The sequence below is a fragment of the Podarcis vaucheri genome (genome assembly GCF_965113315.1).
Source record: "Podarcis vaucheri genome assembly, chromosome: 12".
NCBI classification, from domain to species: domain Eukaryota; kingdom Metazoa; phylum Chordata; class Lepidosauria; order Squamata; family Lacertidae; genus Podarcis; species Podarcis vaucheri.
Genome location: NC_138750.1, coordinates 29,830,542 through 29,847,605, shown reverse-complemented (window position 1 = coordinate 29,847,605; position 17,064 = coordinate 29,830,542). Strand labels below are relative to the sequence as shown.

Here is a 17,064-nt window from a genome sequence, read left to right as displayed (position 1 = left end):
CTGCCCTTTAAGACAATTCAGAAACTGCAGCTGGTGCAGAATGTGGCACAACTGCACTGGCTACCAATTAGTTTCCAGGCTTAATTCAAAGTGCCGGTTTGGACCTCTAAGGCCATATGCGGCTGAGGCTCTTCTTCATGTGACCCATCCACAGGCAACAAAGAGGGTGGCCATACGAGAATAGGCCTTTGCAGCGGTGCCTCTGTGGAATTCTCTCCCTAGGAAGACATTCCCACTGCCACCTTTATTTTTAGGTGCCAGGCAAATACTGTCCTGTTTATCCAGGCTTTTGGCTTTTAATTTGAAGGGTTTCAGGAACTTGTGGCCTCTTTTAATATCGTGAAATCTGTTAACACCCGTCTAATTTTATAGAAGCATTTTCAGGCTTTTATTGGTTGTATTTGTCCTAATGTGTTTTAATGTACCGGTAAGTCACTTTTGACCCAGTGAATCAGAACAGCAACATATGTAGGATCCAGGCTGTTAAGACAGCCCCTGTTTTCTTTTCCAAAGAAAACTAGCAACAATAAATACTGGGATTCAAAAATCTATGAAGGCTGCTTCTAGTAACTCAATTAAACAGACAATCCACTTCACTCCTATTCCACATCACAAGCTGCTTTTGAAGCTTCACTCAGTTTCAGAAGCCGTTTATCACTAACAATCTGCTTAATGGACAAATACAGGCAAGCCTTCCTAGAGGGAGATGAAGTTACGACTAACTTGCTAGTGTGTCAGGCGTGAGCCAGCAGTAAATCACACTGTGCAAGTTAAGAGTTAACAGCAAAAACACAATCTGCAAAGGAGTGTCAGGCTCAATGAGCGCAGCAATCCATCTCCAATCATAGCTGTCAACCGTCCCTTATTTGGCGGGAAAGTCCCTTATCCCAGTGCCGTGTCCTGCTGCTGTCCCTTATTGATGATGTCCCTTAAATTTCCCGGTTTTCAAAGGAAGCAGCTCCTCTCCCTCCCTGCCGGCCAGGGAGGAGGGAGGCTCCAACTGTGTTGCATGGCTGCGTTGCTCACCCAGTAAGGAGTCTAAGAACAATAGGGGTGGAGCTTGCATGCTTTGTGCCAATCAAATTGGCCGTGTTGCCTGGGGACTCGGCTTTGCTCAGCGCTTCCCAGCGGAGAGGTGATGGCGGTTTTCCTTGCTGCATCCCCTTTGCCAGGTTGCTGTGCTGTAGGAACCACCGCTTGAGGCTTCATTTGGCTGCTGGTTGACTAAAATCCCTTATTTTGGCTGCTGATCCCTTATTTTTGAGGCTGCTGGTCCCTTACTTTCAAATCTGTAAGTTGACAGCTATGTCTCCGATAGGTCTTTCCCCCCATGAAGCAGTTGCTGAGACTGAAGATCCCTGTCTCCCCACAACTGCCTAAGTTCGCTCCTCTCCAGGTCCCCCCCCCCCAAGCAATCGAAGACTGTCTGCATGCTGCCAATCTCTCCTCTGCCCTTTTCATGCCTCTTCCTGTTCTGGGAGACAAGTGGGGTGAAGATTTTGTTGCAGCAGGAGGAGGCACTCATGACTCTTCACTAGCTGACTCATCTCTGCCTCTTGGCCACCCTCTTCTGCTTCCATCTCTGCTTCTGGACTTCTCTCTGCCACAGACTCCCCTTCCTCACTTAGCCCTGTTACCTCCTCAGCATCTGACACAGGCATAAGCAAACTCAGCCCTCCAGATGTTTTGGGACTACAACTCCCATCATCTCTAGCTAACAGGACCAGTGGTCAAGGATGATGGGAATTGTAGTCTCAAAACATCTGGAGGGACAAGTTTGCCTATGCCTGATCTGACACCTTCTCCTTCCTGTCTTCTCTCTGTGACCACTGGTCGTGGTCCCAACACAACTCCCTAGGCTCTGAGCCTTCTTCCCTTGGTACCTCCCAGCTGGTACCTCCCACTAGTCCTCCCCTTCCCCCTCCTCCCCTTCGCCAGCTGGTACCTCCCATTAGTCCTCTGCGCCCAACCAGTCCATGACACAATGTCATACAAGAATCACAGCACATCTAGCTCCTGAAGATTTTTGTAATAATATTACTGATATTATAAAGGTAAAAAGGCAAAGGACCCCTGGATGGTTAAGTCCAGTCAAAGGAGACTGGGGTTGTGGCGCTCATCTTGTTTTCAAGATGAGAGAGCCAGCATTTGTCCACAGGCAGCTTTCTGGGTCATGTGACCAGCATGACTAAATCGCTTCTGACACAACGGGACACCATGATGGGAGCCAGAGCGCACGGAAACACAGTTTACCTTCCCGCCACAGTAGTACCTATTTATCTACTTACACTGGTGTGCTTTTGAACTGCTAGGTTGGCAGAGCAATGGGAGCTCATCCAGTCAAGCAGATTTGAACCGCCGACCTTCTGATCGGCAAGCCCAAGAGGCACATTTTTCTTCAGCTCTTGAAAGCAAAAGTTCTAGTTTAATATTCTTCCTAGTCACTAGTAGTCTAAAAAACGGTAACAGGGAAGGAAACAAACAAACAAACCACTGGCCCGTTTTTGACGCACTTCCCTAATATTCCCCGTGAATCTGCAGCTTGCCTACTTCGCCATTTCAAAACTCTGAGAAACTGAAGCCATTGGCTGCAAGTTGGGCTTCTGCGAACACCTGCCCAGAAGCACTTTGATAGCGGCACCCGCCCTTGCCCAAATGAAAACACCGTTTGGAAACCTTATAAAAAAACCCAATGCATTTATCGAGCGGCTAGTTTTGCTGCCTTGGAGCGAGCCAGTCCATTTGCTCGTGGGGAGGACCTGCCACTCTTCCGCGCGCGGGGGCAGAGACCCCCTGGAGGTGTGTCGCTAAACATCCGTGTGACGCACCAGGCATTTAAAAACCTTCGCCAGCCCTTAGCTTCTCCGTTGCCCCCCCCTTCCCCCCTTCCCACCCCCGGCGTCGCAGCGGCTGATGGTTCCTTCCTGGCAAGCCGTGGCCCTAATTGGCCAGGGCCGTGATTTGTTTCCCTTGAGGAGCGGCTTGTGGGTGGCCCGGCCGTGACTTTTTTCGCTCGTCCCCAGGGCAACGGGACGCCGCCGCTGATTGGAGCAGACGGAGCAGCGAGTTGAACCGGACGCTGGCGGGGGCGTGGGGAGCAACTCCCGGGCCGGCAATGAGCGCCAGGAGCAGCGGCAGCAGCAGCAGCAGCAGGTGAGCTGCCCGCGCGCTAATTAGCGGGAGCTCCAGAACTGCGCGGGGAAGGCGAGGAGAGGGCGTCCAGCTCCGCGTCGCCGAGAGAAGTTGGGAAGGGCGCGCAGCCGCGAAGGAGAGCATTGCCAACGAAGTGCCCCAGTTGCTGCTGCAGCTGCAGCGCCGCCGCCGCCCTCTCCTCCTCTGTGGACGCCGGGCTGGAGATGGAAGAGGACGAGGACGAGACGGCGCAGCAGGAGAAAAGTTTCGCGGAGGACGCGAGGGCCCAGTTCGTGGGGCGCCGCGTGGCGCACTTGCTGAGGCTGAAAGGCGACCAATGGAGCCAGTTCCTGGCGGAGGAAGACAACCAGAAGCTCCTGCAGAACTTTCTGGAGAACAGCCGCCTCACTTTGCTGGCTTTCTGCCTCCCTCTCTCAGGAGGGCTGGCAGCTGGGACGAAGGTAAAGAATGGCCGGGGAGGTGTTTGGGTGGGGTTTCCAGAACAGGGGCGCCCTGCTTGCAGTGCGCCAAGTGGACTGGTTTCTCCCTTGCCTCCTGTGGGCTCCGTCAACACCCAGCCATGTGGATGTGTTTGGTATGGGTGACTTCCAAATCTCGAGGCCACCCTGGGGTGCCAACGTGAATAAAATATTGGGGGGCAGCTAAGCCCCACCCCACATAATAGATCACATGTCGTGGGGCACACACACCATCTGAATGGCATTTCCCATCAACTTTAAGGGGTGTGGACCCCTCCGATATTTTATTGGGGGAGCTGAAGGGGCCTTGGCTCCCATGGAGCCATTCTAGAAGATGCTAACTCCAAAACTCATCAGGTGTTGGGAAAAGGTGGCCAGTCAGGTATGTCTGTACACAGACCTGATGTTCTACTATGTACACATCTCATAAGATTTTTATTTTTTATGTTGATATACTTGCGCTATAGGACTATAACTTCAGATTGCTTATACACAAGTTCTCTGTGTGATTGTACCCATGTATACAGTCACTTTCTTGTGAATTGGGTTGAACTGACCATAGTCTACAGTGGACTGTTGTCATTTTCATAACCGGGGGGGGGGGGCGGCGGCTCAGTCAGTAGAGCATGAGACTCTTAATCTCAGGGCTGTGGGTTTGAGCCCTATGTTGGGCAAAAAAGATTCCTGCATTGCAGGAGGTTGGGCTAGGTCCCTTCCAAATGTATGCTTCTGTGATTTTATGATTCTATCCCACCCAACCTCCAATGACAAGAAATATTGCTGGCTATTGTGGGCCTACCTGTGGGCTGTAACCACCTGCAACCTGTTCGTTTTCTTTACAGCATCCATACATAATGAAGAAAATTGCTTGGTTTAGTTGTGGGGACTGTTCCTGAGAAGTTTCTAATTCATAGTTCTTACTTCAGAATGAGTTTGCATTATTTAACACTAATCCCTAGACTAGAGCTATGTACCACTCGTCTGTCAATATATTTCCATTTGGTTATAAAAAGTGCACAGGTAATTCATTGATAGAACCTCATCTCACATATCCTGTTTGAAACAGGTTCAGTGCTGTAATCCTGTCTGGTTGCCCCAAAATATAGAACACCTTTCCTTTGAGACCTGCTAAAGCCCAAGTCTAAGCTCATTTTGGAAAATGTTGTAAGACCTTTGTGCCTGAGCTGGTTTTTTATTTATTAACATGCAAGTCTAATTTATCTGTTGCGAACTATAGTTTGATTGTGTTGTTTCTGTATTGTAACTCACCAAAAGCCTAAGCAATGTTACAGGTTACAAACTCAAACAAATGCCAGCAAGTGTGCCCATTGTTTCTAAATCTGTAATGTAAACAATGTAGGTGCATTTTCTGCCTGTTTGCTGAAGAGCATGTTTACTTATTTGAGAGACATTCTCTGCTGTAGTAAAAATGCTATTGTGTATTGTATGTAACACTTGTTAATTTGCTAGGAAACTGAATTTCAGAAAGATTTGTATTGGTAATTGCTTCCATGTGATTCACAGCTTTCAAAAGCTTCTTTTCAAAACTTATTTATCACAAGCAGTTAACTTGGGGTGGTTATGCTAAATTATCTCACCTTGACTTTACATGAGGTAAGATTGCAACTTGGATTGTGATGTAACTTCTGAGTTATGATACCAGTTCATAGGGGAGGGGAAGTGAAGTCTAATATAGTGGTACCTCGGGTTAAATATGCTTCAGGTTACAGACTCCACTAACCCAGAAATAGTACCTTGGGTTAAGTACTTTGCTTCGGGATGAGAACAGAAATCGTGCTCCGGCAGCGCAGCAGCAGCAGGAGGAGGCCCCATTAGCTAAAGTGGTGCTTCAGGTTAAGAACGGACCTCCGGAACGAATTAAGTACTTAACCCAAGGTACCACTGTACTTCTTTCCTACTGCTGTGTCTGTGATGAGAAGGTTCATGGTCTGATTATCTGGAATTCTCTTTTGTTCTTGGTTTACTTTTTACTTCAGATTTGATCTTCATAACAACACACTTACTTTATAAATTCAGGTGGGAAAGGCCAAACAAAACTAGATAAAACTCGTATCAATATGTTGCAACTAGAGTTAAAAGTTCTAAATTTCATTATAAGACAATTATTTTAAAGCCATTTCATTGCACAAAGTAATAGAACAAAAATCAAAGCAACCCACTACAGTAGCTAATAATTTTGAAGTATGCTTCATACTCTCAGCAGTGTGTAATAAATCTGGATCAACCCTAATTAAATAAGGTATCCAGATTAAAAACGAGTTTACTAATTAGGGTTGCCATATGTCCTCTTTTTCCAGGACACATCGTCTTTTTCATGGGTATGTAAAACAAGTTGTCATAGAGATCCATAGTTAAAAGTAAAAATTGGCAAATGTTTTCTTTTTTGCTCTTCAAAATATGGCAATCCTAAAAGTTTACTTTATTTTTCAAATTTATTAATCTAACATCAAGGTTATTTAGTGTTGGTATACTTCGGTATAAATTGCCTCCATAATGCTGCATTGTGGGAAAATAAATGACCAGAAATAAGTTTCCATACATAGATTGTCCTTCAGTAGAGCAGCAAGGCTGTGACTAGGGAGACGGGGAATCTAGCAGCCCTATACACACACACAAATAAAACATACACACACACACGGTGGAAGCTGTTTGTTTGGGATACATCGCAGCTGTCCTGGAAAACTTAGTTTCCAAAGTTGTTTATGGAATGTTGCAACATGCGAGCATGAATCTTGGCAGTCCTGGTACTGCGTTATGGTAATCCTCTGTAGTTGCAATATTATGGACCAAACCTATTGTGTTGAAGAGCTATTCCACTCTGGTCTGCTTTGCATAGAGCATGGTTGCTTATCTTAATCATGGTTCCTAATCTTAACTCCCAGATTGGCACAGTTATAGTGTTGCATGCCACCCTACAATCTCCAAGCAGTGCAAGAGTCCAGCGGTTCCAGGAACTTGCCCAGTTTCCTCAGAAAGAAGGACAGTGGTCAGTGAAGACTGTGGTGTCTTCATATGACGTATGGTTTATTTGCACATATATGCATGCGAGCCTATGATGGAGGGGTTCATGGCATTAACATCCCAATAAGGTCTTGCTTCTCCCATAGCTACAGCCTTGGTTTCCAGCAGAAATCATGAATGGTTCTGTGTCCCAGCTGCCCAGCCTGCTTCCCACTTCTGGTTCTAGCTCACACACCTCAAGTCAGGCTTTTGTCTTTCTAACTACCAGTGAGCTGAGGGAGGGGGCCCCACTTATTTGTAGTCTGGCACAGAACCACTTTCTTTGTTACTTTAATGACCCATTACCAAGAAACTTGTCTGGCTATTCCAGCAATTGGATTCTTGAATTGTCAAATGAATGAGTACATATGGTCACAATTCATTCGCTTGAGAATTGTAGCATATTTTTCTGGTTTAGATACCCAGTGGCGTGAAACTCAAAACCGTTTGTATTATGAAGAACACAGACTGCGTTGGAGCAGAAAACTGCAATGAAGCCCTCAAATTTGCAGAATTGTCTGGAGCACCTATGGAGCAAGTAATGATTTTCTTAGAAGAGGTACTTCTAGCTTATGTATTTCTTCGTAATTTTAACTTCTCAGTCTTTAACCACACTACACCAAATAGATGGATTTCAAACCTCCCCCAAACTTGCGAAAGGGTGGAAAATCCTTTGTAACTTCCGATTTAGATCAAATGGTTTGACCTGGATGTTGGTTAATTGGGTTTATGAAGAAGGGGTAGCATGGGCCCGTAGCTATACAGAGCTGGGGGGGCTGGTCTCTCAGGTAAAAAAAACAACAAGGTATCTTTTACCTGAATATTCAACCCTCCTTTTTTTCCTTGTAAAGTAAAATATAAGGAAGAGTATGCAGACAGTAACACCCGGTAGCTCACAAAAGCAAACAGAATTTTACACGTCACACTGACCATTGTTTAAAACAAACTATGGTTTAATGTGAAAGAGCATGTTGTTGGCATGGTGTATAAAATATCTTGCAGCTCTTCCCCCACCCTGCTGCGCTTCTGTACAATGTTATCATCTGAACTTGGTTTCATTGTTTGTTTCCCCCAAACAATCCTAGAGCAGTAACCAAGGTTTGTTCTTGGCTTACTGCTTGTAGTTTGCTTAAAGAAAACCATGAATGAGCACATGCCGGGAAGATACAACAAGCCAGCCTCCGGTTTGTTTTGTCCGCAGCAGAAGGGGGAAGGAGCATAGCTGTCAACTTTCAGATTTGAAAATAAGGGATCAGCAGCCTCGAAAATCAGGGATCAGCAGCCTCACAGTCTACGGGATATCTAACAATCTGGGATAGCAGCGGGAAACGGCTCTGGAATAAGGGAATTTCCTGCAAAAAAAGGGAAAGTTGACAGCTGTGGGAAGGAGTGATTAAACCATAGTTTAAAACCATGTCTTGTTTACGACACAGGAACCAGGTCATTGATTAGGATTTCTGCTTCAGGGTTTATTCTGGGGGAAGTCAAAATGTCATTAATGAAGACTTAGTTTTCTCGTAATATGTTGTAGAGAGCATCGTCCTTGAATGCTTTCCACATAAAATGGCAGGCCGGGGTAGATGTTAATGAGAATGGCTATTTGAGAGCAAATTTACTTGTTAAATAAGTGATCAGTCTGCTTTTGCACTATTGCTTACTCTTAAAAGTTCCCTCTAACATATACAAAATTGGAGATAGCAAATGAAAAGGGATCTTTTAATCCAAGTTATGGAAACTTACACCTGGTGTCTCCTCTGTAGTTTTATATGTGGCAGGCAAGAACTTTTCTAATCCCCTAGGCTTTTCAGCTAATTCTTAAATACTTTTTAGAAGCTGAGATTTTTACTGTGCAGCTCAGCCTGTAGGCTTTAAGCGCTCTTGGTGTTTTGTTTTATTATATTGTTTATAATTTTTATGTTCTGAACTGCCCTGGGATATACATTATGAAGAGTGGTATATAAAAGCTCTAAATAAATAAATAGTCTCCATGTTATTCCTTTATTGCAAGCAGATTGGACTAGAGACTAGAAATAAAAGGGTGAAGTGGGATTTAGCAAGCATTAAGTTTAACCAGCAAGTTTGCATTTAGCAAACATTATCACTATGGGAGATGTGTAGCAACAAGCAAGTGTATGTGAATGTAGTGGTTACAAATCATATTTATAGTGCCACTGTGGCTGTTTACTTAACTAATTTATTGCACAGAGATCAGCTGAGAATTTCACAACAGCAGAAATGCCTAGTCAAATATTTAATGTAAAGATCTTGCATTGCTCAACATGCTTTTGATTATTTCTTACTAGATACTTGTCCAAAGTATTCATGCCATGTTGGGTTTCTTTTATTAAAAAAAATCTTTATTTAAAAAAGATTCAAAAGTGTGAAGATAAGAGACAGAAATGCTAGCCATTTCACAATCAATCAAGGATCTTGGTTTTCCTCATTATCCTCATGCAAAAACCTGACACTTCCTAGAACATACTACAAATAGTAAAACTTGGAGAAATTTGTATCTCTATCCCTAATTCCTTTTTTAAATATAATAAATTACCAGACTCCATCTATTAGTTTCCAGCTATTCAACACTTGTGCATATTCCCCCTTACCATCATTGATAATTTTTCTACTAATTAGGTTTGATTTACTTGACATTCAAGTGTTCTTCCATGACCTAATGTACAAAATTTTTTTGCCATTGTTTTTATAAAGCCATGCCCAGTATAATCCAAAATGTAGCAGGATGGGCCTGAAAAAGAAAACATGTTGAGGCATGTCACTAAGAAACTGAAAGTGTTGCTAGCTTTGAAGCCCCCCCCCCCCGCAATGCATTTATATTAGGCTTGGCATATTTCAAAAAGTTAAAAACCAGGACACCTCCAAAGTTGTTGAGCTTTTTAAAGACAAAAACGCCAAAAGAAACGTGATTGACTTGCCTAAGACCCAGGACAAAGCACCACATTTCGGAAATCCCCCCCCCCCGACGTCAATTCCACCTTTGAAACCCAGGGAACATACAGGTGTATGGCAGCCATAGTTTATATGTTGTGCTTTTCCTCTATCCCACCACTGTTTTTCACTTCTTTCAGGTTATACTGCCCATTCTTTCCAATAAGAAAAATAATGAATCGTGGCCACATGTTGTTTCCCTGGACATGGAACGGCATGTAGAAATCATGAAAAATAAGGCATATATTATGACTGGAGCTATGTCAGGAAGAACTCTCCTTCCCATTCCAACAGTTGCAAGAGAGACTGAGTTGCATGAGATATGTACTGAAAATAAGTAAGGAGACTCTCTCTCTCTCTCTCTCTCTGTGTGTGTGTGTGTGTGTGTGTGTGTGTGTGTTTACATCAAAAAGAAATACATTTTGCTTCATGTTCAAGCAGAAGGTAAAACGTTTTGGTTGAATCCTTAAAAATGCCAATAAAACTGAGTGGTGGGAGTCACCTGTCAATGAGATGTACAATACCAAACAAAGCAATGTGTACTTCAAGTCTTTGGAATGTAATTGCAGTGAGTGAACTAAGTAACAGATTTTTGATTACTGCATTATTTTTATTTTATTTTTTTAGAAAAGCACAAATTACTAAAGCCTATTTTACGCCAAAATTAATATGGTATAGCGATAATCAACATTAGATTTTAATTCACAGAAAAGTAAGGTTTTTTTTAAGGCAGATTTTATTAAACCATTAACAACAATACCTTTTTAAAATGGCAAAATAAGAGTTTGAAACTGGATGATCACAAAAACAATTTGGCTTACAATTTGGTTTGCCAAATCTGAACAAATTTGCCTGGTTGGACACTGTTCATTTAGAATAGGGGTGAAATATGCTGGAAATGGGGTAGAAAAGTTTTTAGTCTAAAACTGGAAATCGGCACTTCCCAATGTAAAAGAGAGACTGTTCCAAGATGAAAAACAGACAGAAAATGACACAAACCAAAAAATGTGATGGAGGGGCTTACAATGCTAAGCAATATAAACTGATCTAAGTACAAAGTAAGGCAGGAATATAGAATGGTTACATGCACTGTAAAATGTCACTGAATTTAAGAATGTGGGAATCCTGCCATTTTCCTAACTTGCAGGCAAGACTCTTTCACAAGATCAGTACTGCATGCAATAGAATCAATGGTTATCAAGTGGTCGCATCAAATACAGGACACTGTGGGAAGGAATTCAGCTGAAACTCTTCTTCATGGCTTTCACTCAGATCCTCAGGTTGAGCTAAAGTTTTGGGAAGAAAGAAAGGATAATCTCTTGTGCATATATGACCAGGTAAGCAATTAGCAATTCATGATCATTGTTGTACTTTTATCTTTGTATATAATGTAAGTTAGAGCTGAAAGTTTGGATACAGTAGTAGTTTTTAACTTGTAGATACTGCCAAGCAAGCTGAGGTTTGTTGTCTGTGCTCTGGTAATCTCTAGGTTAGATTACTGCAACATGTTATACGTAGGGCTGCCTCTGAAGATGGTTTAGAAATGTCAGCTGTTGTAGAATTCAGTGGCCAGATGGTTTGAGCATATAATGACAATCTTGGCCTCACTGCACTTAGTTTCTGGACCCAATTCAAAGTGCTGGTTTTGACTTATAATGTCTTATACAGTTCAGACTGCAATACCTCAAGGACTGCCTCTCCCCATATGAACTGACAACCCTGCAGTCATCATCTGCGAGCCTTCTTCAATGTGACCCCTCCACAAGTGGTCTGGAGGGTGGCAACATGAGAATGGGCCTTTTCTGTGGTGGCTCCCTGTTTGTGGAATGCTCTCCTCAGGGCGGCTTGCCTGGCATCATCATCAGGCACCAGGCCAAAGGCCTCTATAAGCAGGCCTTTGGCCTTTAAATATCTGTGGCCTTTAGAAGTGGGTGGGATTTAAAAAAAAATGTATTTCTCTTTCCTCTTGGTTTTAACTTACCCATGTGGGGTTCATTGTCTGCTTTGGGTTGCCCTGGGCAAGATAAAAGTGACTCACAAAGTAAATAAAGGATAAATAAATTGTGACTACAACTCCCATTATCCTTGAGCATTGGTCAGGCTGGGGCTGATGGAAGTTGGATTCTAGCAACATCTGCAGGGCTTCATATTCCATTCCCCTGCACCTCTGCACCTAAACTACAAGAGAATATTATATTCACCAAATACCTACAACTAGTCAGGTTTCCCTGGGATAATATTCCACACTGGGGGGGGGGGGCGCACCACTGAGAAGGGGGAGGCACCTAGAGCAAGACCGCTGATGGGCTTGAAAGAATGGCCGGGTTCATAAACATGCAGGTGGTCTGTCAGATACCTTGGTACTAACTAAGCCATAGCAAAGTTTAAAAAATCAATACAGTGGTGCCTCGTAAGACGAAATTAATTCGTTCCGCAAGTTTTTTCTTCTTGCGAGTTTTTTGTCTTGCGAAGCACGGTTTCCCATAGGAATGCATTGAAAATCAATCAATGCGTTCCTATGGAAACCGCCTTCAGACCAGGGCCGGGGACAGTCTGTCCCCCGACCTCTTCTGAAGGCTGGGGGGGGGGACAAGGGCTTTTCTTCCCACCCCCAGCATTTTAAAAAACCCCGGGACAGCGGAGGACTTCTCCGCTGTCCGGGGCGATCTTAAAATGCTGGCGGGCGGCATTTTAAAATCGCCCTGGGACAGCGGAGGACTTCTCCGCTGTTCGAGGCGATTTAAAAGCCTCTGGGAAGGCAGGCAGGGGGGACAAAGACTTTTGCCCCCAGCCAGCCTTCAGAAGAGGTCCTAGACCAGTCCAGGACCTCTTCTGAAGGCCGGCGGGGGGCAAAAGTCTTTGCTCCCCCCCGCCTGCCTTCAAAAGCCGTCCGGGATAGCGGGAAGCGCTTCCCTGCTATCCCGGACTGCTTTTAAAATGCTGGCGGTGGGGAGCAAAGCCTTTCGGCCCCCGCCGGCCTTCCTGGACCTCTTCTGAAGGCCGGAGGGGAGGCTTTGCTCCCCACCGCCAGCATTTAAAAGAGGTCCCCGGAGATTTCCCTATGGGCTTTCTTCTTGCGAAGCAAGCCCATAGGGAAATTCGTCTTGCGAAGCAACTCGCAAACGGAAAACCCTTTCGCCTTGCGGGTTTTCCGTCTTGCGAGGCATTCGTCTCGCGGGGCACCACTGTAAATACTAGTGACCCATGATCTAAGGGACCAGTTCCACTTGAAACATATTTTGAACCAACTGACTGCTCCACATACAGTATATAGCAGAAATTAGTTTTGATTCTTACCTGGGAGTGGATACCTGTGGTAAAGCTAACTCTGTCCAGGAGGGGATATAGCAGGTAAAACCGCGTACTTGATCCTTATGTTAAAAATGGGCTATAGTAGTTGAGATTTGGTGCAATAAACTTTCAGCTCCAAGACTCAACATTTTAAATAATTTTCTGTCCATCACCTTCAAGGGTATGATTTGTTAGGATTGGAAATTAATTTTCAAATGTATATCCAACGATTTGTGAAGCCCTACTGCTTGGTCTGTCCAAAGTTTGTTTATTTGAACACTGCCCACTGAATTTTGTGATAAAACGAATTCTTAAAATATACTGGATAGTTGCTGGAGATTCATTGTTCTGTTCTAATTCCAGCTTAAGAGTCCCATCGTTCAGAAAATGATTAGGATCTTAAAAGTGAAAATGAGCAGCTATTATCCCACTTTTCAAGACATTTACAAGGAAGTAGAAAATGGTAAATTTCTCTGAATGAAATGTGTATATTCTGTATACATTTATGTGTGCGTATTATGGAATAATCTATAATATTTCCTGATGTATTGCTGTAAGCATTAATTAACTTCCTGTGCTTTGGGGCAGCATTAAGTGTCCTCATAATTTATATGTATAAAGTTTGGATATTTTTACTTCCATATAACGCAAGATAAAATGTTTAAGCAATTAGATTAACACAGAGTGTTTTGTAAACATTATTTAGAGACTGTTCCATGTGGTAAAACTGTTACTAGGTAGTTTTACTTCTGACATAAAACAGTTAAAGTTTGTGTATTACCCAGTTGGTCATGTTTTACTATTTTGTTTGCATATTGATCAAATGAAATGTCAATGAAATCTCATAATGCTTGTTATTTTTATAGGGCACTTTATCCCAAATGTACCAAGAGTTCAGTAAGTGATTAAGCTTGCATGGTCCTTGCTAGATGGGCAAATATTCTTTCTTTTATACTTTGGAGGAAAGTATCAAAATTTGTATTTGAAAGTTAATCTTGTGTGTAAACAGCCACCAGGAGAAAGCATTCTCTTGCATGTTGGCCAAAATTCATTAAAGCAGCTAGAATTTCTTCACAGATTTTGGAAAGTGTTGGCCATTAAAGGTGACACAGGAAAGGAGTGCTTCACTTTCATTTTTTGATGGGGCGTTTTTTTTAAAATCCCCTAGATCGGAATAGATTATCACTTCCTTCCTAAACTGAGAGTAGCTGAAAGGAAACTTGGTAGTCTGTGATAACTAGTTTGGCATTCTAGTATTCTGTAATTGGTTGGTTCATGTGTTCAATAATTAGGTACACAGCCTGTTCTGGGAGAGGTTGCACACCCCCTAGCTCCCTGCTAGAGCCAGTGTGGTGTAGTGGTTAAGAGCAGTAGACTCGTAATCTGGGGAACCGGGTTCGCGTCTCCGCTCCTCCACATACAGCTGCTGGGTGACCTTGGGCTAGTCACACTTCTCTGAAGTCTCTCAGCCTCACTCACCTCACAGAGTGTTTGTTGTGGGGGAGGAAGGGAAAGGAGAATGTTAGCCGCTTTGAGACTCCTTCGGGTAGTGATAAAGCCGGATATCAAATCCAAACTCTTCTTCTTCAGAAACTTGTCACTGGAGTCTCTAGTGACTAGGAGTGCTTATGCCTAGCTTAGGCACTTTGTGGTTGAGCGGTGAGTGTATCCCCCTTTCTTCCATTATAAAAATGACATCATATTTGAAATAGGTGTTCCGTTCTGATGCCCTATTAGGAATCTCAGCTAAAGCCACCATGACAAATGGCCGCTCAACCTCTCCTTAAAAGCCTCCAATGAAGGAGAGCCCACCACATTCCAAGGGAGTCCATTCCACTGTTGAACAGTTCTTACTGCCAGAAAGGTTCCTCCTGAGGTTGAGTTGGAATCTCTTTTCTTGTAACTTAAACCCATTGGTTCAGGCCCTATCCTCTGGAGCAGGAGAATGTTCAAGAGTTCATGTGGAATGCCGCTTCTTCATATGTGAGGTCAGCTGAATGGTGGGTGGGAATGGTGATGCTTGCTTTTCTACTTTGCAAAGAGGAATGTCACAGAAAAAAAAATGTGTGAATTGGAGTAAAGCATTCAAATTTATCCTAAACACCATGCTGCCGTACTGTTGGGAGATTCAGCAGGCTTTATTGTATGCACAGGGATTGTTTTTTATGTCCTTTTTGTAGAAACTCTCAAAGTGTTTTTATCTCCGACTCACCGCCATTTACTATACTTGATTCTTTCTTCTTCTCCTCAGCACTCATTGAAGCCCAGGATATTGAGCTTTACCTGCGGCCTCTGCAAAGACATATTCAGCATCTTCAAGATACGGAATTTCCAAAGATACATATTTTAATTCCCGCTTTGTTCCACACCATCTGTCTGATCTGGAGTCACTCCAAGTTTTACAATACGCCAGCAAGAATCATATCTCTGCTGCAGGAATTCTGCAATCTTCTCATTAGCCAGGTAGTACAAGGTGTCAATAGAAAACTAGATAAGCATGAAAAGCATAATCCTATAAATGCCTACTCAGGAGTAGTTTAATAGATTTCAGTGTGTCTTTCTCCCAGGGAAATGTGCATAGCATTTCAGCCTTAGTCAATAAGAGTCAATCAATACAGGAGAATTGTTTAGACAAGAGAGTATAAATTTATCTGGTGTTAGTTATTTTTTAGCTCCCATCTCCCAAAGTATTTATCGTGAATTTTCCAAAGTTCCAAGATACTGTTTTTACAACTAAAGCTATATAACACACAAATAATTATAGTCATAAATTCTGCTATTTTATGTGCTCTCTATTAAAAATACAATACACTGTTTGTCTGACAAAGAGGCGGCATTCTTTAAAGATCACATAGCTTTTTACAAACTGTTTTTCATGTTGTCAGCTGTGTAAAACATCCATTTTTAATATATTGTTAATGGAAATTGCTTATCAGATAGCAAAACTGTAATGGCAATATCTGCTAAGTTCAAGACCACAGGGGATTTATTAGTGAACCAGTTTACTGCTAGGTTACTTCATAGTCCGACATCGATAAACTACCCTAATTGTAAAAGAGGCAATTCCAATACCTTAACAGAACTCTTAACTCTGATCTGTAAACAAAATCTCTTGGTGCATCGACTGTTTCAGTGGATGCAGTTTTTCTGCTTTTTCCGTGCCAGTACCCTAGCTTCTAACTCTCTTGGGGAAAGCAGAAAACCTAGGGACTATATAGATTGGGTGGTTGCAGAACTTAAACTCCAGATTGTGGGCAGCCTGGTCTCTGCTGGCAGAGACTCCATCAGATCAGAAAAGAGAATGTCTGTGAACAAAGCCCATTGAGATGCATTGCATGTGTGCAATATACAGTGAGGGGGCAAAGTATTTGATACCCTGCTAAATTTTCCTGTTTGCCCTCTGACAAAGAAATGACCAGTCCATAATTTTAATGGAAGGTTTATTGTAGCTGTGAGAGACAGGATAACAACAGGAAAAACCCCTCGCAGTGTTTGGAGGAGGAGGAATGCTGTCCTATGATCCCAATAACACCATCCCCACCGTCAAACATGTAGAGGGGACATATTATGCTTTGGGGGTGTTTTTCTGCTAAGGGGACAGGACTCCTTCACCGCATCGAAGGGACGGTGGACGGGACCATGTATGGTCGAATCTTGGGTGAGCACCTCCTTCCCTCAGCCAGGGCATTGAAAATGGGTCGAGGATGGGTATTCCAGCATGACCATGTCCCAAAACTCACGGCCAAGGCAACAAAGGAGTGGCTCAAGAAGAAGCACATTAAGGTCCTGGAGTGGCCTAGCCAGTCTCCAGACCTTAAACCCATCAAAAATACGTGGAGGGAGCTGAAGGTTCGAGCCTCGAAATATTACTGACTTGGAGAGGATCTGCAAAGAGGAGTGGGACAAAATACCTCCTGAGATGTGTGCAAACCTGGTGGTCGCCTACAAGAAATGTCTGACCTCTGTAATTGCCAACAAGGGTTTTGCCACCAAGTACTAAGTCATCTTTTGCAAAGGGATCAAATACTTATTTCACTCATTATAATGCACACCAATCTCTGATTTTTGTCGTCTGGGTTTCTGGGGTTTTTCCTGTTGTTATTCTGTCTCTCGCAGCTACAATAAACCTACCATTAAAATTATGGACTGGTCATTTCTTGATCAGAGGGAAAATGGGCAAATTTAGCAGGGGATC

At 43.3% G+C, this 17,064-nt stretch overlaps 1 protein-coding gene across 4 annotated transcripts in view; it reads left to right on the top strand.

Annotated features, from left to right (window-relative positions):
• Nucleotides 1-3,041: 3,041 nt before the first annotated feature.
• DNAH11 (dynein axonemal heavy chain 11) overlaps nt 3,042-17,064 on the top strand; it is a 147,605-nt gene continuing 133,582 nt past the window's right edge. Inside the window, exons 1-6 of one of the 4 annotated variants that reach the window (XM_082193867.1) lie at nt 3,042-3,593; nt 7,093-7,191; nt 9,719-9,915; nt 10,726-10,915; nt 13,233-13,332; nt 15,121-15,332. In XM_082193867.1, the coding sequence (XP_082049993.1) occupies nt 3,357-3,593; nt 7,093-7,191; nt 9,719-9,915; nt 10,726-10,915; nt 13,233-13,332; nt 15,121-15,332 (1,035 nt within the window). In that variant the 5' untranslated portion in view covers nt 3,042-3,356. Of the gene's footprint in view, nt 3,594-7,050; nt 7,192-9,718; nt 9,916-10,725; nt 10,916-13,232; nt 13,333-15,120; nt 15,333-17,064 lie in introns of those variants that run through there. The other 3 variants (XM_082193866.1, XM_082193868.1, XM_082193869.1) reach the window with 3 other exon arrangements.